At 40.3% G+C, this 27,388-nt stretch overlaps 1 protein-coding gene and 1 long non-coding RNA gene across 11 annotated transcripts in view; one reads left to right on the top strand and one right to left on the bottom strand.

Moving 5' to 3' along the window:
* The window catches only part of LOC145542491 (uncharacterized), a 62,068-nt gene extending 58,702 nt beyond the window's left edge, over positions 1-3,366 (bottom strand). The window contains exon 1 of the long non-coding RNA XR_014079900.1: positions 3,165-3,366. This is a non-coding gene — a long non-coding RNA (uncharacterized LOC145542491). The remainder of the gene's footprint in view (positions 1-3,164) is intronic.
* NABP1 (nucleic acid binding protein 1) lies at positions 1,203-19,630 on the top strand. Of its 10 annotated transcripts, none has more exons than XR_014079896.1 (11): positions 2,657-2,829; positions 2,977-3,199; positions 4,331-4,469; positions 7,380-7,451; positions 9,146-9,221; positions 9,863-9,935; positions 12,213-12,344; positions 12,534-12,657; positions 17,149-17,330; positions 18,808-18,877; positions 19,315-19,630. XR_014079896.1 is itself a non-coding variant. In XM_081581405.1 (8 exons), exons 2-8 carry the CDS (start codon positions 3,184-3,186, stop codon positions 12,605-12,607), a joined length of 582 nt encoding a protein of 193 aa, XP_081437531.1. In that variant the 5' UTR covers positions 2,657-2,829; positions 2,977-3,183; the 3' UTR covers positions 12,608-13,568. The 10 variants fall into 10 exon arrangements, 4 of the variants coding, with proteins under 4 accessions (XP_081437533.1, XP_081437531.1, XP_081437532.1 ...); XR_014079897.1 differs by having other exon boundaries at positions 17,149-17,326; XR_014079899.1 differs by lacking the exons at positions 2,657-2,829; positions 17,149-17,330; positions 18,808-18,877; positions 19,315-19,630 and adding exons at positions 1,315-1,343; positions 14,553-16,688.
* The last annotated feature ends 7,758 nt before the right edge of the window (positions 19,631-27,388 follow it).

The raw sequence follows: 27,388 nt of genomic DNA on the forward strand, positions 1-27,388 counted from the left end.
CAGGTCAGGAAGCAACAGTTAGAACTGGACATGGAACAACAGACTGGTTCCAAAGAGGAAAAGGAGTACGTCAAGGCTGCATATTGTCACCCTGCTTATTTAACTTAAATGCAGAGTACATCATGAGAAATGCTAGGCTGGAAGAAACACAAGCTGGAATCAAGATTGCCGGGAGAAATATCAATAACCTCAGATATGCAGATGACATCACCCTTATGGCAGAAAGTGAAGAAGAACTAAAGAGCCTCTTGATGAAAGTGAAAGAAGAGAGTGAAAAAGTTGGCTTAAAGCTCAACATTCAGAAAACTAAGATCATGGCATCTGGTCCCATCACTTCACGGGAAATAGATGGGGAAACAGTGGAAACAGTGTCAGACTTTATTTTTTTGGGCTCCAAAATCACTGCAGATGGTGACTGCAGCCATGAAATTAAAAGACGCTTACTCCTTGGAAGGAAGGTTATGACCAACCTAGATAGCATATTTAAAAGCAGAGACATTACTTTGCCAACAAAGGTCCGTCTAGCTATGGTTTTTCTAGTGGTCATGTATGGATGTGAGAGTTGGATGGTGAAGAAAGCTGAGCGCCGAAGAATTTATGCTTTTGAACTGTGGTGTTGGAGAAGACTCTTGAGAGTCCCTTGGACTGGAAGGCGATCCAACCAGTCCATCCTAAAGGAGATCAGTTCTGGGTGTTCACTGGAAGGACTGATGTTGAAGCTGAAACTCCAATACTTTGGCCACCTCATACGAAGAGTTGACTCATTGGAAAAGACCCTAATGCTGGGAAGGATTGGGGGCAGGAGGAGAAGGGAACGACAGAGGATGAGATGGTTGGATGGCATCACCGACTTGATGGACATGGGTTTGGGTGAACTCCGGGAGTTGGTGATGGACAGGGAGGCCTGGCGTGCTGCAATTCATGGGGTTGCAAAGAGTCGGACACGACTGAGCGACTGAACTGAACTGAATTGATTGGACAGTTTGGGGCTTCCCAGGTGGCATAGTGGTGAAGAACTCGCCTGTTTATGCAGGAGACATAAGAGATGCAGGTTTGATCTCTGGGTCGAAGATTCCCTGCAGGAGGGCATGGTAACTCACACCAGTATTCTTGCCTGGAGAATCCAATGGACAGAGCAGCCTGGAAGGCTCCAGTCCATAGGGTCATAGAGTCAGACACAACTGAAGCGACTTAGCTTGTGCACACACACGTCAGACAATTTATGAGCCCATGCGATGCTCTGTGAAGTAGGCATCCTTTTATTTTTGGATGATTCAATTATGACCAGAAAGCTTAGTCAATTGTCCTAAAGGTCACACAGCTGGTAACTACTTCAAGCTCAGGTTTGTTTCTAGAGCACATGTCCCTTTCACTACATAACATAATGAAAAATTTACTCTTTTCCCTCCCCAGGTTATAACGTTTCAGGGTTTTCCACTGTTTTACACAGTTGTTTTGCATGTAGAAAACAAATGCGTGACTTGATAGCTCATGACATGGAGGAAATTTAAATGTGAAAGACAATATGAAAAAACTACATACTGTGTGATTTCAACTACATGACATACTGGGAAATGAAGACATTTAAATATCAGTAGTTGTCAGGGATTAGGGGAGAGGGAAGGACGAATGGGTGGCACACAATATTTTTAGAGTGGTAAAGGTCTGTCTAGTCAAGGTTATGGTTTTTCCAGTAGTCATGTATGGATGTGAGAGTTGGACGGTGAAGAAAGCTGAGCACCGAAGAATTGATGCTTTTGAACTGTGGTGTTGGAGAAGACTCTTGAGAGTCCCTTGGGCTGCAAGGAGATCCGACCAGTCCATCCTAAAGGAGATCAGTCCTGGGTGTTCACTGGAAGGACTGATGTTAAGGCTGAAACTCCAATACTTTGGCCACCTCATGTGAGGAGTTGACTCATTGGAAAAGACCCTAATGCTGGGAAGGATTGGGGGCAGGAGGGGCAGGGGACGACAGAGGATGAGATGGCTGGATGGCATCACCGACTCAATGGCCATGGGTTTGGGTAGACTCCGGGAGTTGGTGATGGACAGGGAGGCCTGGCGTGCTGCAATTCATGGGGTTGCAAAGAGTCGGACACGACTGAGCGACTGAACTGAACTGAAAGTACTCAGTATGATACTATAACGGTGAATACACATTATTATACATTTATCCAATGTATAATATTATAAATGTATTATTATACATTTATCCAAAGTACAACACGAAAAGCTGACCCTAAGGTAAATTATTAACTTTGGGTGATGTATTAAAGTAGATTCATCAACTGCAACAAAGGTACCACTCTCAGGGGAATACTGATAATGGGGAGAGGTTATGCACGTTCAGGTGTAGAGTGTAAGGGAAATCTATGTACCTTCGTAACTTTTGTTGTGAACATAAAACTGTACCAAAAAAAAAAAGTCTACTAAAAAACAAACAAGCATAAAGAAAAGCAAAATCGTGAAACGGTGTAACCTGAGAGAAGAGTAAGAAAAAATAAGTCTGCAAAAGAACTTATCTGCCTAGCACTATAGAGTGAAAAACATGAAGTCTAAGTCGGACAACTTGTGCTGACGTCCTACTTGCTCACAAAGTTACTAGGTGACCTTCAGCAACCCACCTCACCTTTCCGGCGTGCCTGCGTGCTCAGTCGCTTCAGTCATGTCTGACTCTTTGCGATCCTATGGACTATAGCCCACCAGGTTCCTCTGTCGATGGGATTCTCCAGGCAAGAATAATGGAGTGGGTTGCCATGCCCTCCTCTAGGGGATCTTCCCGACCCAGGGCTAGAACCATCTCTTGCACTGCAGGAGGATTCTTTACCGGTGAGCCAAGGGGAAGCCCCCACCTTCTGGATCTCAGTTTCAAAATGCTTTAAAATGTGCCTGTTAAACTGATCTCTAACTTCTGTTCCGGCCCTAAAATCACAGCTTTAAGGCTAACAACCCATTCCTACTTTCTTTTTCTTTCAGCCCAGAACAACCACCCTCGCCTAAACCTTGTTCTTACTCAACTGCGTACTTTCTGACGTACCCACTGGATCTTAAAACACAGTAACTGGTCCCCGTGACGGCGAAACTAAACAGTGGGGGTGGAAGACTGAACTCTAAGGGGAAAAAATGCAAGTAAGCCCAGAAGTTCCACACCCAGTGGTACTAACCTGAGGAAGCAAGACACGGATGGGTAAAACTGACGGTACGTAGGGACGGCGGAAGCGGGAGGAGGGTGGGGTGAGGCCGAGAGCCGATTGGATGGCTGAGGGGGCGGGGCCCGCGCTCACAGAGCTGGGAAGAACGAGGGAGGAACCAGGGAAGCTGCGCGCGCGTCCCTCGCTGGTTTCTGCTCCCTGGCTTCCCTTCCCCGGAGCCTGGAGGGAGGGTCGTCGGGCGTGCCGACGCCTTGTGACGTCACAATGGGCGGGGCGACCCGAGGGTCCTGCCGGCGCGCGGGCGCGTTCCGCAGTCGGTGTTTGGGACGCTGTGCGCGCGGTGGCTCGGTCTCTGCTTCGGGTTCGCTGTCACAGCCCTACCCTCCCCGGAGTCCGGGACGGACAGGGCACGCGCCCGTGTCTGTGTGTCAGCGGGACTCAGGACAGAGGCGTCCTCTCGCTGCCTTTTTTTCTTCCTTTTATCCAAAGAAGGAGGCAGTTCTCACGCCTGCCTTCTTGTCGCCCCGTTGGGAGCGGGGTTGATGTGCGGAGTGGTTCGTCTTTTTTTCTTTTAAACTTGTGAGCGCTTTTTTTTTTTTCTCCCCCTTTTTTAGGCTCAGTGCCGTCTGGACTGGTTTCCTCGGTCCCTGACTAACCGCTTTCTGCCCCTTCTCTCGCTACCCCCGTCCAAGGTCGCCCCTCCGCCCTCGCCCCTGGCCCGGGGTGGGTGGGAAGCTTTGTCCGGCTCCCTCCCCACCCGAGTCTCCGCAGCGTAGCCGCACCTGCCTCAATATGAACGGGGTCAGGGACCCCTTTCTTTTTATAAAAGATATTAGGCCCGGACTGAAAAACTTAAATGTCGTCTTTATTGTCCTGGAGATAGGTAAGTGGGGTCCGCAGCCCGCCCCGCCGCCCTGTGCATCCCGGGACAGGAGGGAAGGGCACCACCGCTGCAAGCCGGGGGCTCCCCTCCCCCTCTCCTCCCTCGCCTCTCCCCTCCCCCATCCACGTGGCCCCGTCGGCCCCCGCCGGCTCCGTAGCCCGACTGCGGCAAGAACCCGGGGCTCGGCTTCTTCCCACCTTTCAGGTGCATTTTGATCCCGGAGGAGGAGTTAGCTCTTTGGAAGTCCTCATTATCTAATACACCCCTCCCCCTTTTGATTTTTAAATCTTCACAGGACGCGTGACCAAAACCAAAGACGGCCATGAAGTGAGATCATGCAAAGTAGCAGATAAAACTGGCAGCATCACTATTTCCGTGTGGGATGAAATCGGAGGTCTTATACAGCCAGGGGATATTATTCGGTTGACCAGAGGGTAGGTGTGTTTAAAAGGTTTGGGGAATGAGTGCGCCTCCAAAGTAGGAGTCTGCAGAATCCTAATTGGCCGACGCCCGGCACCTTGGCAAGTTCTGTATAAAGTTTAGTGTTTTCTGTGGGCCACTCCCAGGATCTTTGAGCCCCATCAATGTTAACCTGAGATGGTGGAGGGCGTTGGGATGTAACACCTTTGCTTTTAAAAAGTTTCAGCTGGGAATCTAAATAGCCACACCTTGTTTACAAATTAGGTAGATTTTTAAATACCGTTCTAGAATTATTCAGTCTTTTAGTAGATTATTAAAACTGACATAGTTAATACTTCATCTTTTTTCATTAACTATATAATGTAGTTGTCACTTAATTTCCCCAACCTTTCCTCCTTTTAATGACTTTTGAAGTCCTACCCATATTTTATATGTATACACATTTAGACCGTGTGTACTTAAATTGAGATTGTAGCTGGACAATGTAGCCGGTTTTGTAGTGTGTCAAATTTGTACTCGGATGTAAAAGTTGAAAGGAAGTTTACAGTATCTGGAAGGTAGATTCTTGAAAATGATTCCTTTTGCCTACTGTTGTAAGGTCAGTGTTGCACAAAAACCAAAATGTTGTGCAGAAAATGTGACAGAAAGATATCAGTGACCTCTGTCCAAAAGAGTTAGTTGGCAGATTGGCTTTTAAAAATAATTTAGTACATTCTTTTGGCGGGGGTGGGGGAGGTGGGGAGGTGGGGGAGGAAAGATGTTAGACTGCATTTTACCAAGATTTACCAAGTTTTTAACTTAGGAAGATAAAATGCTAGAGAAGAATCTTAAGATTTTGGAAGCTTTTTGGTTTATAGAATTATAATAATTCATGGTCATAACTGTAGGAAAAATGGATGGAGATTGATTTTAGCTTAGTGAATAGAATCTCAGAGAAGTTTTGGATCACCCTGAAAGTAGGAACTTAAGAGCCCTTTGATAGTATCTTATAGGTCTTACAGCACCTTCAGGAAGTGAGGCAGAGTATCATCAAAGAAGGAAGTGAGAGTCAGGACTTAGACATTTTTTTCTCATTCACTATGACTCATTATGACACTGGCTAAGTCTTTTAAACTTCCACATTTTTAACTTGCACAAAAGAGAATTTCTACCTGGGAGGGTAGGGTGAAAATTAGCATAATTAAAGTTTTTTGGCTGCCAAAGTATCTCATCCAGTGATTAGAAGTTGTTTTATACACTGTAAACAACTTCTCATTTTGATTATCGCATATTTTGTAGTCACATAAAATACATAGATGTGTCCATCAAAAAAACTGTGGAAAAACTAAATCAGTAGCCAAGTAGTATCTGTAGGATCTTAAGGAGTATAGTTACCAAGGAGTACAGTGTAAAGGAAAATTCAAAACCAAAGAAATCTACTATTTTCTAACTTCTGTTTAATCTTGAAGTTACTACGTTTTCTCAACTTTTCTGTAAAATGGGAATCCCAGGCGGCGCTAGTGGTAAAGAACCTGCCTGCCAGTGCAGGAGACATTAAGAGACATGGGTTCAGTCCCTGGGTTGGGAAGATCCCCTAGAGAAGGAGATAGCAACCCACTCCAGTATTCCTGCCCGGAGAATCCCATGAACAGAGGAGCCTGGCGGACTACAGTCCATGGAGTCACAAAGAGTCAGACACAAGTAAAGCAACTTAGCATGCATAGCTTACTTACTAAAGTAACAAATCCAGTGGAGTCTGGCCCATTTGTAAGGCCCTTAAATTCTTGTTGAATCTAACAACAGAAGCTTTTGAAGAAAGGTATACATCTCAATAATGGTAATTTGAATATTGGCATGCATATCAGAAAATCCTGCAAACATTGATCTCATTCCTGAAATAAGTGAAAGGTAAATGTTTTAGTTGCAGTAACTTCAAATTTTCTCTCAAAATAGGTGTTAATTTTTTACTTTAATAAGGGAATATATTAGTGCACTGGCTCCTCAGTCACTTTTTTGTGTAACAAAGTGATGAATGGAATCTTTAATAAATAACATTTACTAAATGAAGAGAAATACATAATGTGAGACCAGAAGAATTTTATTAACTTGTATCAAAAGATAAACCATCACTGTACTTAGTTAGATAATGCTTGGTTATAATTTATCTTTCTAAATCATGAAACTTAATAGCAGTTGTACAAAAAACCAAGCCTTGGGCTTATTTTATAATACTAATTTATATTTTTCATAGATTTGTGTATAGGATTATTTTATCTAATGATACTATCTGAATTCAGAATTGTTTAAATGTTCAGCAGTTGTTGCTAAAAATAGGGAAGTTGGAGAAACAAATCAGTGTAAGATTATGATCTTAGTTTTTTAGCCCCTTCCTTGATTAAATTTACTCAATTTTTAGTAACTTAGGAATAGCACATACTAGCCTGTGTTTTATAGAGGCAAAGGAAAAACTATTTTACCAATATCTGGTAGACCAATTACATAAGTGTAAAATTAAACACTGGGGTGTAGATTTTATATGTCCCGTGATTGAATAAAGTAATTTCTGCTTAACTCTTTGCAGTTTGAAAGTTCTCCCTTTGTTAATTGACTAAAAATGTGATCTTTGGAGTATAATAATGCTTCCTTTGCAAAAAGACTTCTATTTTCTTTTTTTTTTTTTTAACATTTTTAAAATTTTTTTATTAAAAAAAATGTAGTGCTGTCTACCTTTTTCCACCCCAACTCTACTTCTGCAACCACAAATGTGGAGGTACATACACAATGAGCAAAAAGACTTCTATTTTAGTAAGTAACAAGGTAATCAACGGCAGTAACAGGGCTTGAGCCCCACCTGCACCCCAGTACAAAAAATACAGTATAAAAATTTATTTAAGTCAAAGGAAATATACATATTTCCATAGAACTGATGTTTCTTTTCTTTCTAGGTATGCATCCATGTGGAAAGGATGTCTGACACTTTATACTGGAAGGGGTGGAGAACTTCAGAAAATTGGGGAGTAGGTATTAAAATATGTTTCATATAATTGAATAAATTATAAATAATGTCAACAGAAGAACTGGTAGATACAAAGTGTGCACCTCTTCCTGACCTTTTTTGACTAGTTAACTGAATGCTTCCAACAGCTTTACTTTCTATATATGTGCTAGTTTAACAGCTATCAATACTGTTTCCTGTGGTTGAGAATGTCAGTTTTTCCTGGCAAAGAGCATTAAGAAGCTGCACTTGAGACGATCCCCCGTGGGACCATTTCTGTCAGTTTTGGGAACGTATATCTTTCAGGTGTCACAAGTACCATTTGAAGTAAGCTCTGTCATCTAGTGAATTTTCAGTTAAGAAGCTGAGTATTAGTTTTAGGCAGTAAGTTTAATTTTTCTTTTTCTCTGTTTATGGGTGAATATGTACCCTTATGTAAAAGGACTTGAAGCAGTGACAATTGAAGTCCTATATTTATCCAGTCTAGGTACTGTACAGGCTGCCCCAGTGCGAGCTTGCATAAACTACTACCCTGGTAATCTCCACCTTGACTTGGAGGAACCATCCTCTCTAGGGGTGTAAAGGTAGTTTAGTCTCCACACTGGCCTAGACATTTGGGATGTACTCATAAAGTATCGTGTAGGCAGTGAACCAAACCATTAAGTCCATTCTATTTGGTTTATGCCTAAGACACCTACTTAATGCCTATCAAAAAAGAGGATATCTAAAGGGAGAAGCCACAAATGGCACCAGAAAACAGAGGAAGAATGTATTCTACACTGCAGGTATAAGATACTTTGGGAAAAATAAGCTATCTTTGAGCTTTTTTTTTTAAGCTTTTAAAGATAATAAACTGGTAACACTGCTTTCGCTAGGAGGAAAATTAGAGTTCACTTCTGTTCATATTTAGAGTAATGTTAGAGCAATATACTATGGGAGGTCTTAGCATCAGTATTACAGAAAGATTTAGGATTCTGACTCAACCTTCACATACATGTATAGTATTTATAGTAATGGAGGTCAGTTACATGAAGAACCACTGGAGGTCACTCAATGCATAGTGACTTTGTGTTGGGGTCAGTATAGGAGTTACCAAAACTGATTCTAATTTGTGGGTTGAGGAGCTAAGAAAATGCTTATGTGTAATGTTAGTTAATATACACCATGGTCAGCTGATAAGAAGTCTTTGGATAAACTGTTTTCTTGATAGCCAGTTGTTTTTTATTAATGCCTGTAAATTCCACTTGTAACCTTGAATGATTATCTTTGCAGATTCACAGTGATTGGTCAAAGAATGACTATGACTGGGATGAGAGTGTGTGAGTGGATCAGTGCAAATCCATCACCACTGCTGGAAAAACCACTCTGGAACCCTATGCACGGTTCAGAGGCATCAATCAGCCTGTGTGGAAAAACAGGACAAAGATGTGTTCCTGTGTCCTTGATCTTTGACATTTAATTTTTGCAGTACAGAGTTAGAACTAAAATACGAAATAGAATGTTTTTAACATTGTAGACAATCAAGTATTTGAGTTTTTTTTTTTAATGAAACAAAGCTTTTAGGAAGTTTTATTGTAAATGAATAGAGTTAGTTAGCATGTTGCTGTTTGGTTAATTCATTGACATCTAAGTTCTTTATTTCTGTCAGTTATGCCTACTATATATAAAGGTTGATTATTTCAGAAATCATTCAAATTGTCCTTTATTGTCTTTCAGATTTTGTATGGTTTATTCAGAATTGCCAAATTTCAGTGAACCTAACCCAGATTATCGAGGACAACAGAACAAAGGGGTAATTAATCCAAATGTATTGTCTGTTTTTATGATTAGGCTAATTTGACTGTGTAATATAATTCTATGGCTAGGTTGCCAAGCTTTTCATATCCTAAGTATAATGGAGACCATTTTAAAAATCTTTCAAAGGTCATTTTCATTTTATGTGTTTTGTGAGTCTGTATAGGATCTGAAATGGTGCTGATGAACCTATTTGCAGGGAAGGAATGGAGAAAAAAACGTGGCAAATGAACTGGGGGACAGAGTGGGGGAAGGAGAGGGTGGGACTAATTGAGCAAGGAGCATTGACATGTATACGTTACCATGTGTAAAACAGTTAATGGAAAGCTGCTGTATGACACAGGGACCCCAGCCTGGCACTCTGTGACAACCTTAGAGGGGTGGGACTGGGTGACTGGTGGGAGGGAGGTTCAAAAGGAAGGGGACGACGGACACAAACACACATAACACATAGTTAGGTCAGATTTGAATTGTAACAGCAGAAATCAACACAACATTGTAAAGCAATTATCCTCCAATTAAAAATAAAATTTAAAAATTGTTTTAAAAAGCCTTGAAAGTTAAAAAAAAGAATGGATACATGTTATATGTTTATTTTGAAATCTTCATTTGATTAAGGTAAAACTTTTTTTTTTATAGGCACACAATGAACAGAAGAATAATTCCATGAATAATAGAAACAATGTGGGTACAGGTACATTTGGACCAGTGGGTAAGATTTTTTTTTTTTTTGGCGTATTTGTGATCAGGTATAAGAATTAAGGGAATCTCTTATGCAAAAAAATTGTCTTTAGGCAAAAATTAGTACTAAAAGGGAAAGTATTGTAAAAGAGGGAATTCTCAACTAGTTTTTCTAGAAGAAACAGATACCATCTTAAGCTAATTTATTGAGCACATTCTATATTTAACCATTTGGACCAGTTACTGGGAACACAGTGATTAAGAAATTAAGTTTTGATGATGCATTATGCTATTTTTGGTTGATTTTTACAGAATTTCTATAATCTAGTAATTATTTATAGTAGATGCAGAATAACTGGTTATTTTTGTGTACTGAAAGCAGTTTATCCTCAGATTAATAGCTCACCTTAATTTTTCATATGCTAATAGCTGGCCTTTACCCCTCAAATACCCTCAAAGGTCAATGGTTCTTATATCCTTGTTAAAGGTCTTTTGAAGCCTTTATTCTTAAAGACTTAGGGAAAAGTCTTGTGTGATTGGAATTCATTAGGGTGGCTGAGGGCTTCTCTGGCTGCGTAGAGGGTAGAGAATCCACCTGCAATGCAGGAGACCTGGGTTTGATCCCTGGGTTGGGAAGATCCCCTGGAGAAAGGGCATAGCAACCTACTCCACTATTCCTCCCTAGAGAATCTCCATGGACAGAGGAGCCTGGTGGACTGAGGTTTGTAGGGTCGCAGAGTTGGACACAACTGAGCACACAGCACAGGGTGGCTGGAATTTACTTGACCTGTTGGCTACATGTTTTGGCACAGCTCTGGTGATTGTTGTGTTGTGGCACACTTTGCTGTTTTTTCCTTTAAAAAGTTAGAATTATAGTCTCTCTCTTAAAACATTACTAACCTTATTTGAACCAAATGCCAATATGTATATACTATTTTCAGTTCAGTTCACTTTAGTCGCGTCTGACTCTGCGACCGCATGAATCGCAGCACGCCAGGCCTCCCTGTCCATCACCAACTCCCCAAGTTTACCCAAACTCATGTCCATCGAGTCGGTGATGCCATCCAGCCATCTCATCCTCTGTCGTCCACTTCTCCTCCTGCCCCCAATCCTTCCCAGCATCAGGGTCTTTTCCAATGAGTCAACTCTTCGCATGAGGTGGTCAGAGTATTGGAGTTTCAGCTTCAACATCAGTCCTTCCAGTGAACACCCAGGACTGATCTCCTTTAGGATGGACTGGTTGGATCTCCTTGCAGTCCAAGGGACTCTCAAGAGTCTTCTCCAATACCACAGTTCAAAAGCATCAATTCTTTGGCGCTCAGCTTTCTTTATACTCCAACTCTCACATCCATACATGACCACTGGAAAAACCATAGCCTTGACTAGATGGACCTTTGTTGGCAAAGTAATGTCTCGGCTTTTTAATATGTTATCTAGGTTGGTCATAACTTTCCTTCCAAGGAGTAAGCGTCTTTTAATTTCATGGCTGCAATCACCATCTGCAGTGATTTTGGAGCCCCCAAAAACAAAGTCTGACACTGTTTCCCCATCTATTTGCCATGAAGTGATGGGACCAGATGCCATGATCTTAGTTTTCTGAATATTGAGTTGTAAGCCAACTTTTTCACTCTCCTCTTTCACTTTCATCAAAAGACTTTTTAGTTCTTCTTCACTTTCTGCCATAAGGGTGGTGTCATCTGCATATCTGAGGTTATTGATATTTCTCCCGGCAATCTTGATTCCAGCTTGTTTCTTCCAGCCCAGCGTTTCTCATGATGTTCTCTGCATATAAGTTAAATAAGCAGGGTGACAATATACAGCCTTGACGTACTCCTTTTCCTATTTGGAACCAGTCTGTTGTTCCATGTCCAGTTCTAACTGTTGCTTCCTGACCTGCATACAGGTTTCTAAAGAGACAGGTGATCTGGTATTCCCATCTCTTTCAGAATTTTCCACAGTTTATTGTGATCCACACAGACAAAGGCTTTGGCATATACTATTTTGCTTTTACTTTTCCCCTCAATACAGATAGTACATTATCTATGCTTTCTTCCTACTTTGTTATTTTCTCATTCAGTTGCCCAAGTTATTCTTTTCCCCCACTCCTTATTGATACAAGCATCAAGTTAATACATTAGAAGTAATTACACATTTGGAAAAACCTAGAACTCAGTTTTGTCCAGTAGTTTACAGATAATGGTGTTTGTTTTCCATAATATTCTTATAAGCATTAATAGCATGTGTTACAACTTCAAATAGATGTAATTCTGTCTGAAAATGGTGATGATTTTTTTATATTCTTTCTTAGGAAACGGGGTTCAGACTTGCCCAGAAGCGAGGGGATGCCAGTTTTCATATGCTGGTAGAAGCAATGGCCGGGGACTTATAAATCCACAGCTACCAGGAACACCTAATAATCAAACAGTCATGAGCACAATAAGTAATGGCAGGGACCCTCGGAGAGCCTTTAAAAGATGACCTATGCCAAATACTCACATGTAGTTTTTAAACTACGTGCCCTACTTGAACACTTACTGCACTTTTATTTATTGTTAACTGTGAAAACTGTCCTTTATCTGTTTCTTTTTATGTTTTTGGTTTGTTAACAAGAGTGGTTTGTTTTTTATAGAAGAACTATTAAGCTGCTCGAGTCTCCTATTGAAGAATGGGAACACTCTGAAGAATAGGGGCATTTATTTTTAGAGCAAAAAGATCTTTGGATATCCTCTAAAAAATCTGCACCCATTTCATGGGTGAGTTACTTATGCCATCAGCATTTTAGCCTCTATGAGTCTGTCTTCTATATAAATTTTATAATATTTAAAATCAGGCTTAGTGGGAGATGTTTTTTGTCTTAAATACAGACATTGCCAACTAAAGCAATAACAACCAAAAAAGAACAAAAATCTGGTCAATGTTAACAGTAATTTTTGAGTGTGACTCCAGGGAATGATTGACTTCTTCATTGAGTGACTGTCATTAAGATTTTCCAAGGACTGAATCATTGTAAACTCTTGTTTTATTACCAAAAAACATATTCTTTATGAGAATTATGGAACAGAATGTGGTCTGTATTATGACATATTTTTAGAAGGAATCTACATTTATTTTACGGTAGTCCCTGTTAATATTTATCAGCTTTGTCCGTTAACACTGAATGGAAATTTAAACCTGAGGCCTCGAATGTTTATTTTTTGAAGCTACTGTGTCAAATATTGAAGTTTAATTTGAGGGAGTTATGAAGTCATAATAAACATTGATCTAGTTGTTACAAATTATGGTAGATAAATATAGTGAAGATAATTCAAATTGAATTTATGTAGAAATATTCAATCTTATAGGGTCCTGGGTACTTGCAGAAAATCAGCCTGGAGTGAAAATGCTAGGTACTTTACTTATTTGAAGGGAGTGTGTGTGTGTGTTTATTGTCAAAATTTCTGAACACAATTCACAAAGCCTTATCAGCAGAAGTTAAGAAATGGCTCTCTCAAAGAAGCAAATACAGCTTTATTTAGAAATATAAAGGTTAAATTTACTCATGTGATGTTAAATGGTGTCCAGTTCCACTTTTCACTGTAGGGTGGATAACTGGAAAATTTTCCCTTTGTCAGAATTAAACTCGTCTTCAACATTATCTCTTGAATAAAATTTGCATTAATGTTAACAGACCTACCTTATTTTTGCTCTTTTCATGATTTACAGTGGAGAGCCAGTACTTTTTTTTTTTTAACTGTAACTGTAGTCATGACTTCAGCCTGGGTGACTACTTAGCTCTGTATTTGTCACTTTGTCTTTTTTCTCCCACCTCAAATAGCAAAATAGTTAAGTAGGCTTTGTTTTCTGAAAGTGCCATGGCGTTTGAATATAAAAATCTGTGCCAGATATTTATTTGCTCTAATCCAGTTTCTAACAGTGTGCCATGTATCAGGCACTGTGTCAGTAGTGTTAAGAGGTAAACGAAGTAATGAATAAGCTCAAGAAGTTTCTTTATGGTACTTAAGTAACTGGGGATTTTATGTTATAGAAATAAGTTTTCCTTTTATTCATATACTGATTATTATAGTTCATTTGGTTTTGTGACTAGTATTTTTTCAAGATGTTTACAAAATTACAGATGTTTGAAGTAAGAAAAAATGCAAATTAATATATATATTTCTTAAATCTTTAAGTAAGGGTAGGAGCCCTAAGACTGAGTTATTTATGGGAGATTAAGAAAAGAATTTTAGAGTTTTAAAAAAATAATCAGGTAATGGCTTGCTGAGATGCTAATCCTGGCCTGATTCTCTTCACCTGTGATATTGGACAAGCTGTTCACTTAAAACCTCTGTAAGCCTTAGATTCCATAACTGTAAAAATAAGTACGTGATATTACCCCTTTAGAGTTATTTAAGATTTTCCATGTGAATGATTAGAATGATTTCTGGCTCCTAATAAGCAGTCAAATGTTTGTTGTCTAATCATACCTCAAGAATAGAAAAAAATGCCGGAGTTAGGTGTGGAGGTATTGTTATCCTTTAATGTGTTGAGATTAAGTAGAGAAAGACCTTACATTTTACTTTTGTGATTGATGTTTGCCTCAATAATTTAACCTTGCTGTTCCGTGGGGTTTTTTTTTAATCATTTATTAACAAATTTCTTTTTTCTTAAGGGAAGCCTCCAAAACCAAAGCAAGTGAGTTACAATTCATAATGAATATTTGCCTTCTCAGCCTGCTTGGACAGTACTCATCAAGAAGTTAAGAGGAAGAAAGTTTCCTACCTTCCTCCTTCCTGGAGCTTTCAGCTAACAACTTCATAAGTTTAAACACGGACTGAAAACAAAGGCCATTTGGTATAGAAATACACACTACTGGGTTTGGGTCCCACTTTATTTTTATAAGTCAGTTCTGAAGTTGGATTGAAGTGAATTGAAGTCTCATTAGGCAGGTGGCCCCTTCTCTCTGGGCAGGTTCTTTGGGGGGTTACTACAATACAGACTTGGAAACATGAAACCCATAAAGCAAGGTGGTGATACATATTAGTGAAGCCTACAGTATGCTTTCCCATGGACATTTATGCCAACTCATTTATGCTTGGTTCCTGTAGTTTTAGTAATTGCATTTTAAATTTGAGGACAGTTTAACTTGAGGCTCCCCTAAATAATTGTATCACTGAGAAGTGAGTATTTGTCACTTGTAGTTTTATCTTTTAACATTTTAAGAGAATGTTTACTTTGCTGGGTTGAGTAATAATGCCAAGGGAATGATACTAAAATATATGTGAGAATAGTAAAATCAATGATCTATAAAGAACATGTAATCAGAAGGTGGTTAACCGGTCCTAGGAAGTTTTCTCAGAAAACTACAAATTTGAGAGTATTTTACATCAGTCTTAAGATACAGTAGCAGTTCTTAGTTTATATGAATCTGACGTTCCAGTTTAGTTACTGACATGCCTTTCTTTTTCTTATACCTTAATACTACCATCATCATAGTGTACGATAATGACCAATTGCTCCAAACGATTGTAGGCAATGGCACCCCACTCCAGTACTCTTGCCTGGAAAATCCCATGAACGGAGGAGCCTGGCGGGCTGCAGTCCATGGGGTCACTGAGTCGGACACGACTGAGCGACTCCACTTTCACTTTTCACTTTCATGCCCTGGAGAAGGAAATGGCAACCCACTCCAATACTCTTGCCTGGAGAATCCCAGGGACGGGGGAGCCTGGTGGGCTGCCATCTATGGGGTCGCACAGAGTCGGACACGACTGACGCGACTTAGCAGCAGCAGCAGCAGCAACAGTGACTCTTAATTAAAGAGACTAACGTATTCACAAAGGTTTTAGTAACAACAAACAAGAAAACCACGTGAAAAGCAGTTTTAACGTAAGACTTGCTCACACCATAGTCGGTTTTTTCCTCGATTTGTTTTTGGGGTAGCTTCTGCTATGATGCTTTTTTTTTTTTTTTTCTAATCTACTTTTCCTTCTGTTAATTCGTTTTATCCCCTATCCAATGGTAGTGAACATTTCTAGTAGAAGAAAGTCACAGTTTTTCTCTGGTACAGGATTAATGATGAGTAAAAGATATACTTGGCCATAGTGACAATCTGTGTATTGAGGTTCCAGCCAGTTATTAAATAGATGTTGGGGTAAACAGCCCCACATTTCACAAAGTAGCCATAATGACAGTTGAGGTATGCTTTTGAGGAAACTAATTGTGACCTTGGGAAAACAGCACTATCCTGAATGGTATGTTGTTAGGACCTGAGGGGGAGAAACTACAAAAACTTTCCAGGTGTGTTCCAAGTTTTTTCCAAATCTCTTCAGGTTTACTTTATTAGGGATGCGCCAGAATTTGTGTTCCAATGCTGTGACCACAGTACTCCAGGTTTCTGAGCTAAAAGTGTATAGTGATGTTTCTTAAAGCACTGATCACAGACGAGAGAATTAAGTCCAGACCATCTGACAAGCCATTCATGTAGTATGTTTCCTCATTAAGAACATTAGGTCCAAAGATGTTCCTAAGAGCTGTGTACCACTGAAATAATCAGTATGATGAAAAGAAAATGAGTGTTTTAACAAGTTTTGACTAGAAGACATTCCATTTGTCTTTTCCAAGGCCTTGATAAGCAATACATGTCTTTAAAAATCAGATCTTTAACCATTTTTTACTAAAATTTGAGTACATTTTTGTTTCATGCCAACAAAATTTATACTTCTGGACATAGTCCAGTTTCTTTGTCTACATATTGATACTGAATAAAACTCTCAAAGAATAGTTCATAAACATGAAATTTTCCCCAGGAACTTGTTAGGTGTGTGGATTATTTCTCTGCTCCACCAGAAGAATGTGTAAGTGTAGGTTGGGGAGAGCTGCACTTGAAACAAAGTCCCTGAAGATTTTTGTCTCGTGCCCTTGATATTAACACAGAAATAACTTTATCTTGAAATATATGTACACATGCACATACCAGTTTATTTTTGTGAGGTTAGAATATATCAGGGTTCTAGATTATAAAAAATGATACCTAGACACCTCCAAAAGTCAGAATTGATGGGTAAAGCTGGGTAATTCCAAGCAGGATAGAGTTTGAGTACAGCCTCTGTCAGCACTCTTGAACTAGGTTCAAATAGAATATCTTAGGATCAAGTTATCCCTAGTGGAATTCCCTGGCTTCCTCTGGACCTACATTGATCAGAGTGAAAAGACGCTTTTTCAAACCCTAGTTTCCTGTTAAAATATTTTATCGTTGCTTATTTCAGCAAGCCTGTTTGCAGCAGCATCTGCCTTCAGCCTGTCTCCCAAAGCATTCCTCAATTCCGTTTATTGTGTAGAGAGGCTGGCCAAATGGAAAAGTAGTGGAGTTGGAGGCCTGATAAACATTGCTGAGAATACTTCCAGAACCTACCCTCATTGACCTCAATCCTGTTTTTCAGAGGGGCAGGTATCATATTTTACATAAATGAGTAATAAGCAAGGCATAGTTTGGCTGCCAGGTGGAGCAAGTCATGATTCAAATATTTATAACTCTAATAGGAAGCTGAGTAAGACCTCTGACCTAAGACTAAAGTAGAAAACCAATAAAAACAGGGTAGTTGGCACAATTAGTGCCATCTACTGGATGGTTACTAAATCGTTTCAGTTATTTAGGAATCTGGCTTAATGTGGGAAAGAGTTGCCGTTACTCCCATCAGATGGGAATTTTTTTTGATGTTTAAGCATGTGTGGAAGATCAATAAGGAGTTGAGCTATATGTTTGTAATTAATGAACAAGCAACACTGACATCCAAAGTAGATTCCTTTCAGTTAAGCAGCTTTATTAAATAAACCCTGAACAGCTCCCTGAAGGGTCAGAAAATATGGAAATTGTTGCCAAGTTTTGTACTCTTGTTATATATTTCAATAATACTGGTGGGAAGTGTAAATTGTTAAAAATACCTTTGGGTGGGCGGTGGTTTGGTAAAAACAGTTGGAAGTAGAACATGAAACTGCTCTTATAAATTTTATTCCTTTACTAGTGATGTTTTGTCAAATCCTGGCCAAGTGACTGCTGTTCTTGGAGTTACGTTAGCTTTGCAGAACATAACCTATTTTAATTGCCAGAGACAACGCCTTGGTGAAAAGAACATGGTTTTGAGCTGAGGAGATCTTGGTTTGAGACCTAGATCTACTTATTGGCTCTACGGTCATGAGCTTCATTATAAAAAGGAATTGGGGGCTGTCTATATACTGGCAGAGCAATGAGAACTATGTGAGCCCATCTGTTCTATATCTAGAGTTCAAAAAGTGTTAGGTTTTTTTCCCCATGAGCAATGGAAGTAAGAGGCAAATACTGGTCATTTCTCCATGGCATTATTAGGAGACAACCTTTTCTATAAAATCTGGAATATTAAGCAGTTTATATAATTGCAATTAGATTCCTTTTTAAAAAAGCCTTTAGAGTCTTCTGGATGCAGAAAAGTACTATGCTGAGAATTTACCGTGACAGTTGTTGGATTGAGTCTTCATCACAAAATCTGTCTAGTAGCTGAGGACCTTGCACAGTTTTTTTCCATTCCTCCTTCCCCAGAAGGTGAAGGAGTGACTATGAAGGTGCAGGGGAAGAAGAAGAATGTGTGGTCCAGGGTTTGTGTCAGGGAGAAAGTCAGTGGCCAAGGGGAAAACAGAGGGTACTGGAAGGGATTCTGTATTTCCAGTGACACCCTCAGTGTTGCTGTATACCCAGAGTTTGCCAGTTTGCTTCTGATAAAGCATTAGGTAACTTTTCCCCAACATTCTATTATGAAAAATTTCAAACGTGTTGAAAGAATTGTAGACACGTGTACTCACCAGTGAGATATTACCATTACTGACTCTGCTTGTCTTTATTCCATCCATCTATTCATCCTATTCTATTCATTAGTCTATTTAATACATTTCAGCTAAACTACAGACATCAGTGAACTGAATATTTCACTATTTCGGCATACCTGTTCATTAATGGAGTTCAAGGTGGGTTTTTAGTGTAAAGTTTACAAAGAAATGCACAAATCTCAGGTGTACACTTGTGAGCTTTAATGAATGCCTATGCCTCCTGTGTAATTCCAACCCTTGTGAAGATACGGAACATTGTCATCATTCCAGAATGTTCTCCCATGTAGCTTCCCAAGTGAATTCCTCATCCCCACAGACCCAGTGGCAGTCACTTTTCTGATATTTTAAAAACCACTCAGCTTAAAGCTAACAGTTTCCCATGTACCAAGGTCAGCTCTACATTGCCTCACTGAGTTACATAATTCCAGTTTCAACCGTGCCAGACTACAACTAAGCCCAGCACCTTCACACACCTCACAAGTGTAATTCCATGACCTTGGTATTTTTAGGTCTGTTTCCTTGTTTCAGTTTAGCTCCAGCTCTGCCCTTACTAACACCTATTTTTCCCCCTCAAGATTTATATCTGACACCCTAGACTCTTGGGGGCAGAAACTGCTGGACTGAAGACCAGCTGAGCAATAGGACTTGAAGTCCTGTCACTGGAAGGAGTTGGTTACATGGAACGCACCACTGCCGAGAGCAGCTCTGAGTCAGGGATTAGAGGGGGAGCCTCTGGCAGGATATGAAGTCCTCTGGGATGGAGTGCCAGGAGTAGAAGAGACACACTCAAACTTCAGCGTTGCAGGTCAAATGCTCAGCTATCTAGCACATCCTGAGTCTAAAACTGATTTCTTAAGGCATGAACTGACTAAAAGTGTCTTCTGCTGCTTATGGTTTTGCCCTTTCTTCCCATCAGTCGGCTTCAAAGCTGGCATAACTCAGAATGTGAAAGTTCCTTGCCAGGCAGAGACCTGCCACTCTGTCTATAGAGAAGCATCCCCAGTGAAACACACTGAAGAAAACACTATTGGGTGTTCTTTCCCAATTTATGTGCACATGTATACACACATATTAATCACTGTCAACAAAGCTTTTTCTGCATTAAGCCACATTTCTCAGTCTTATGTACTTGCTTTTTTTTATTGGTCTCCACTTCTTTAATGGGTACCCATAACTTATTGAGCCCTTACTATGGGCCAGCACTGTACTTAAGAGTTCCCCACATTATCTCACCAATCCTATTAAATGACCCTGTGAAGGTTTTCTTATCCTCACAGATTAAAGATAAAAATGACTAAGATTTAGGAGGGTTGAGCAATTTGCCTGAGATCACACAATCAGGAATTTATACTTTCAACTACCCCAGCAATATGGAAACTGGGAGGCTCCTACTGACTCACTGGGCAGTGTGGACAGGAGATTCGGTTTGAGTTAGTTTTAAAAGGGTATGTAAATTCAGCTATAGATAGAGGCAGAGATGGCGAACAAGAATACAGAATTTGACTAAGTCATATTTTCACTTGGAATTAGTCATACTTTAAATGTCAACTGAATACACACCCAATTAGTTAAAGAAATTTAGTCCACAACAAAGGTGGTATCTTGATAGGGAAATGAATAATTAGATCCCCTACTCTCAACACAAATATGGAACAACATGGGTGAATTCCCTCATTATTTGGAAATGGAGAAAAGTTATTCCAACAATGGCTCAAAATCCAGAAACATGGTTTAAAAAAAAAATGACAAATTGGGAAAAATATTTGTAATTTATATCACTCATAAAGGTCTAAAAGTCCTAATATATAAAAAGCTTGTAAAAGTAGAGAAGACCAATTACTATGAAAGAAATGGACAAGAAATATAGGCAGTTCACAAAAAAATTGAAATGGTTCCTAAGCATATTAGAAGAATGCTCAATCTCATTCATATTGGGAGATGTAAATTAAATTGCCACTGAGACCCATCACTCGCTTTTAGATCAACAAAAATATAAAAGTTTGAAAATATACTCTTGGTGACACTGAGAAACAGGCACTTGCATTCCTAGTGGGAGGGAATACAAATGGTTTAATCCCTAGGGTTAGGGGTAGGGAGAATTGGAAGTTTTACATTGGAATTTGCCCTGTGACCCAACATCCTAGTCCCTGGGGATGTCTCCTGGTGGTGGATTGTAAATGACTTCTAGAATACCTCTGCCTGTATGCATATCTTTGGGTGGTCACCCTCTTCTCCAAACAGTGGGTTTGTGTGAGTACCCTGGGACAGTAGCAAAGTTAATGCAAGCAGAAGATTGACAAGTACTTGTGCACTGGGGCTTGTTTTCTCTTGATGTGCTTGGAACCCTGAGATTGGCACAAGAATGTATAAACGAGTGCTAGCTACCCTACTGGTTGGTGAGAGGCCACTCATGGCATCTTGGTTGACAGCCGACCAACCTCCTGACTCGTGAATGACTCTACCTTGAATTGTCCAGTTCCAACTGAGATGACAGCTGACTTTAGTCACATGAGTGGGAACATGTGACTGAAATCAGCTGTCAGTCACATGTTGAACTCAGCCAAAATCGCTGACATACAGAATGCTGAGCTAATATATGAGGTTGTTGCCTTACACCACCAAGTTTTGAAGTAATGTGCTATAGATAGCAAAAGCTAACTGATAGAATTCTAAAGATACTCTGACAAATGAAAGACATGTTCACTGAAGCATTGCCTATAACAGCAAAAGACTGGGGACAACTCAGATGTCCATCAGTTCAAGGATGGTTGAATACAGTACAGTGCTTTCACTCAGGGAATACTAAGCAACTGCACTGGAAGTATCTCTACATTTATGAAGTGACTTTTGGGATATGTTTTTTGAGTGGGAAGAAAAGCAAAGTACAAAATAGTCCATATATGTGCTACTTTTTTAAGGAAGGGGAATGTGAATATTTTTGCTTTTATTTTTTTTAAATGGAAGAACTGACAATAAAAAATTACTTCTTAAAGAAAAAGGAAGGAGACACAAATGAGACTTCACTAATATATTTTGTTTTGTGACTATAATCTTAGAATCATGGAAATGTTTTATATGTAGTATATACACACACACATACACATGAAATCATGAGAATATTTGATCTCACAACTGGGCACCAGTGAGACTCACTGGAGGTTGGCCAATATGCCAGCCGAACTCATCAGGAAGCCACTTATTCAGGTGCTGCTGAAACTCAATGGGAGGTGAGTGCCCCTGTGAAGCTCCTGAGCTTGGTTGCCCTTGACCACAGACAAGCAGCGGAGAGCACAGTAGAAACTGGAAGAGATGCCCCTTCCTCTTCCAGTGTCTCTCTGACGTCCTCTAATGACAAAGCTTAACGTCTTGCCAAAAGAGAAATATTTCTAGGGTTTAGCTTCAGGATCACACCCTGGAACAAGGAAGGGTGGATTTGGAGCTGCACAGTGTTAAGTTGATAACTAGCGCACATACTGCGGTATTTATAGATGATATAATAGGATGTCTGCAATTCGCTTCAAAATAGTCCTGTGGGTATAGATGAAACAATATCATTCACATGTTGATAATTATTGAAGTTAGGACAGGTATATAAGGGTTCATTTTACTTTTTATATAAACTTGGGCAAACTCCCGAAGATGGTGAGGGACAGGGAGGCCTGGCATGCTTTAGTCCATGGGGTCATAAAGAGTTGGACACGATTGAGCAACTGGACAACAATAATACTTTTTATACATGGTTTTCTGCTTTATGTATGCATATGTATGAGAAAAACGTGTATAAAAAGTCTCTCTACTTTTTATATATTTTTTCATATACATGATATATATATGGTACATTTGTTTTCTCATGTATATCTCATGTATATGAGATAGACATATAAATGCAAATACATGTATGTGTGTATGTATAAATGTTCCCTACTCATTTTCATTATCAAAGACGTTTAAAAAGGTGAATGTGAACATATGATCTGTCCCTGGGAAGTCTACAATTTATTTTGTAGTCTAGCCATCTAGGACTGCTAGTGCCGTTCAGAATTTGGGAGAAGCCAGCTATCAAGCTTATGCAGTCTGGGAGTTCCCCGACTGCGGAGACAGAACTGTCACTCCTGCTGATGACTACAGAAACAGGGCTTTCCCTCCTATTCGAAACTTTAGGGTGAGAGAGGAGAGTGAAAAAGTTGGCTTAAAACTCAACATTCAGAAAACTAAGATCATGGCATCTAGTCCCATCACCTCATGGGAAATGGATGGGGAAACAGTGGAAACAGTGTCAGACTTTATTTTTGCGGGCTCCAAAACCACTGCAGATGGTGATTGCAGCCATGAAATTAAAAGACATTTATTCCTTGGAAGGAAAGTTTTGACCAACCTAGATAACATATTAAAAAGCAGAGACGTTACTTTGCCAACAAAGGTCCATCTAGTCAAGGCTATGGTTTTTCCAGTGGTCATGTATGGATGTGAGAGTTGGACGGTGAAGAAAGCTGAGTGCCAAAGAATTGATGCATTTGAACTGTGGTGTTGGAGAAGACTCTTGAGAGTCCCTTGGACTGCAAGGAGATCCAACCAGTCCATTCTAAAGGAGATCAGTCCTGGGTGTTCATTGGAAGGACTGATGTTGAAGCTGAAACTCCAATACTTTGCCCACCTCATGCGAAGAGTTGACTCATTGGAAAAGACCCTGATGCTGGGAAGGACTGGGGGCAGGAGGAGAAGGGGACGACAGAGGATGAGATGGCTGGATGGCATCACCGACTCGATGGACATGAGTTTGGGTAGACTCTGGGAGTTGGTGATGGACAGGGAAGACTGGCGTGTTGCGATTCATGGGGTCGAAAAGAATCAGACACAACTGAGCAGCTGAACTGAACTGAACTGAAGAGGTCAAATTACAGGTACCAACATGTTCTTAGGATTGAAAGAGACCAAAATAATTGTTTGAAATGAGTTAATGTGTGTCAAGCACTTAATGCCTAGAGTGTTCTAAGTGTTATGTGAGTGTTTGTTGTTATTATTTCATGTTAATGATTTTTCCATCATCAACCAACCTGAAATATGCCCTCTGCTGACAAGGTCCCTCTTTCCCTCCTGAGGTGGTGTCTTTAATTCCTTATAACCCAGGAATTCAGACCTTGAACTCTTGAATGAAAGAGCTGACTGGTAGCCAAGAATGTTTTGTTTTCCTCTGTTTCTTGCCTTTTGTGGGCAGAGGCAGCCAGCAGAACGGTTACCTCAACAAATGCAGCAACAGTTGAGACTAGCACAGTGCTGGGGGCAGAAAGGTGATGATGGCCAAAGTGCTGGTCATGGTGAGGGCAGCAGCGACTGTGGCACATAGCAGGGCCAGAGACCAGGGCAGGCTTCTGTTGGGGCCCCAGAGGAGTGCAGTGCGCAGAGTCATTGTGGGTACCATGTAAGTATCTCAGGGACTCAAGGAAGTAGATGAGACATCTGGCCACATGGCAACGGTGGGATGAGGGTTGTAGATGCCAGGGGGTTTAACAACTAGTGGGACAAAGTTGATGAAATCTTGATGGAGATTTTGGAGGGAGATATTTCATAGTCTGCCCCCTTGGTGGTGGCAGTACGCCGTGTGTTCATGTGTATATATGGACATCTTTTTTGCATGCAGCAGTGGCAGTAGGAGATTTAGTCGCCCAGTAAAAAGGAGTCAAGCTTCATATTTCGATTAAATAGGCAAATAAGTAAACTCTTCTGGGTAATCAACCTGATATATGTTTTTTCCTCTACAGTGGGGTTGCATTTCATACAGATATACATTTAATTTATTGGAATTTATCTAAAAGCGCTTGGCTTAGCAAACCAACAGCCTCCACAACAGTAAAAGCAAGATTAAAGTGAGCTAAAGACAAAAGTATTCATTTTAATAGTGCATCCACCATGACACCAACAACTGTTGCTCCCCTGCGCTGTCTCAGCTCTTGTGTGATTCTCAGAGAGCAGCATCTTGCTGCTCTGTGGGATTCTAGCCCTTAAAGACATGGTTTCGTTCTTTGTTTGTTTTTTAATAGAACACGTACTCTAAATGCAAAACAGCTACCTCATTCAGAACTCAATGAAGAATACCAACTTCTCACTCTCTTTTCTTACAAAATTAAACAGTATTGAAAATTATGTTCTTCATGTCATTTATGTTAAGTGGAATCATTTGAAAGTGATATATATTACCAAGTAGGGCAAGTATACACAACATTATGCATGCGAAATTAAGGGGTAAATAGATTTAGCTGCTACATGGTTTGATTTTACATGCTGACTTTAGATCCTATCCCTGTATAAAACTTGGCTCCTCTCGATGATTTCTATTACATATATTGAATCACAACAAATGTCTCATTTGTAGGTATTGAATTAGTCTTGCACAGAGGGTGTGTCAAAATTTAATGTTTATCATTTTGTTTCATATAAAACAACAGTAGATCCTTAGGAGCAGGTGGGTTCAGCATTGGAAAGTGAAGAGGAAGTTTAAATGTGGCATCTAGGGAAGGAAGGGCCAAGGGATGCTAGAAAACAACTTTTTCATATCTCAAAGAGACTAAACAGTCATGAGTAGAAATGTGGCAGAATTGTCACAAAGACTTGAGCTTGGCTATGTAAATTTCCAAACCCCAGTCTGATTTACCTTGTCTTATGTGACAATGTGAATATTACAAACTTCTTATCATATGTGAGCCATTTGTGCCCATCTCCAGCCCTACATTTTAGTCATACTATGTAATGGAGTGAAGCACCCATTCAGTTCAGTTCAGTCACTCAGTCGTGTCCGACTCTTTGCAACCCCAAGGACTGCAGCACGCCAGGCTTCCCTGTCCATCACCAATTCCCGAAGCCTAATCAAACTCATGTCCATTGACTCGGTGATGCCATCCAAACATTTCTTCCTCTTGTCGCCCCCTTCTCCTCCCGCCTTCAATCTTTCCCAGCGCCCATTGATCCAAAGCAATCTTGTGGCTGTCTCTCTGTAGGACTGAAAATGCTCTTGATTCTGCCTCTTACCTTCCCTGTCCTCTTCCCAGACTCTTCCTTAGAACTATTAGTTCTTCTGGGGTTTCAGCTTGCGTGGATTTCTTGTTCATTGGAGGCAGAAGAGCCTCCTGGGAAGTAAGCTTAAGCTGGGGCTCAGGAGCATCGGCTCTGGACAAGCTGGTGAGACTGCCTAACATTTGTGTTTTGAAGGGGAGAGGAAGGTGGTGGGAAAGGGTCAGAAACTTCCTGGGAGGAAAGAATCTGAGCACGTGGAATGTGACCTGGAAGAAAGTCTTAGTCATCAGGGCTAAGGTAGGAAGCTCTGAATACAATGCCATGATTGTTCTCAGAAGGTGTCCTTCAGTGCTGGCTGGATCCTGGGGAAGGAGAGAGCTGAGGAGATAAGGGGAAGTTCTGCTACACTAAACTGTTATCACCACCAGGCATTGCTGAAACTCCTCTAGCAAAGGGTCAAACAGATTCCTCTAGCCTGTCCTCAGGCCAAAGGACAGAGAAGTTTTTTATCCTCAGTACTCACCTGAGGATTCAGGGGGCTGCCAACTGGTAGGGTGTTCATTACTGGGCTCAGGGGTTAGAGGGGGAGCAGGTGCACACCCAGAGAAGTGGTGGCCCCTGGGTTGGGGGTGGGGTTTGCTAGAACTCTCAGGTGGGAGCTGGAGTGCCTGCATCAGCCCTCCAGTGTGGGTTAAACTCAATATTAACTCTTTGGGTTTTAAGTTTTTCTAGGACTTCAAATTATCTCCTTAGATATAGCATGGAATTACATGGCTTTGTAAAGAGTAGTTCCAAATGTATTAAGTTTATTATGCTCTAAAACTTTAGCTGACTCATTGGGAAAAAAAAAAACCCTGATGTTGGGAAAGATTGGAAGCAAAAGGAGAAGGGGGCGGCAGAGGATAAGATGGTTAGATAGCATCACCAGCTCAATGGACATGAATCTGGGCAAACTCCAGAAGATAGTGAAGGACAGGGGAGCCTGATGTGCTGCAGTCCATAGGGTCACACAGAGTTGGACACGACTTAGTGATTGAACAACAACAAAAACTTGTCTTATCTGTGGATGATTCAAGCCTCTTATTATGGGGCACTAGTATGAGATTTTAACTTTCCTGTTGTATATTCTTTAGACTTTGAAATGTTAATATATAAAGCAACTAAGTTTTTAAAATAAGAAAATACTTTGGAAGATTTTCAAGAATGGTTTGGGAAGAAAGTTTGTGTTCTCAGTTTGTTTTATGTGATTTTCATACAAACTTCCTAAAAGCAAAATCAATATGCAAAAAAGTCCTAGAGCAGGTGCTGTCAGTTTCTCACTAATAAGTATATTAGGTTGAGTCCCCTGTCCTACTCATGTACTCTCTCTATATTCTGTTTTCAGGTATGGAAATGCTTTTGGTATGCATTTCCAAATGCAGAAATGTCTTACTGTATAATCATTTCCATCTTGTACCGCTCCTACCTCTTGCAGTTATTCCCCCTGCTTCCTGTAGAAGTTCTGTAAAGTTGCATGATATATATATATATATATGTATATATATATATATATTATTTTAACTTATAGGAAGGAAGAAGGGAAGGTCAATGTACAAGAATAATTGGCTGCTTTTCCTGGGAGAGAAAAATTCATCAGCAGGC

The sequence above is a fragment of the Giraffa tippelskirchi genome, chromosome 3 (assembly GCF_054371585.1).
Source record: "Giraffa tippelskirchi isolate mGirTip1 chromosome 3, T2T-mGirTip1v1.2.pri, whole genome shotgun sequence".
NCBI classification, from domain to species: Eukaryota; Metazoa; Chordata; class Mammalia; order Artiodactyla; family Giraffidae; genus Giraffa; species Giraffa tippelskirchi.

What these genes read in the sequence shown, in the direction of transcription:
- NABP1 (XM_081581404.1), top strand. Translation starts at nt 3,945, where the DNA reads ATGAACGGGGTCAGGGACCCCTTTCTTTTTATAAAAGATATTAGGCCC. An exon ending in ATTATTCGGTTGACCAGAGG is followed by an intron (nt 4,470 to 7,379) that starts GTAGGTGTGTTT and finishes TTTTCTTTCTAG; the next exon opens with GTATGCATCCATGTGGAAAG. An exon ending in GAGGACAACAGAACAAAGGG is followed by an intron (nt 9,222 to 9,862) that starts GTAATTAATCCA and finishes TTTTTTTTATAG; the next exon opens with GCACACAATGAACAGAAGAA.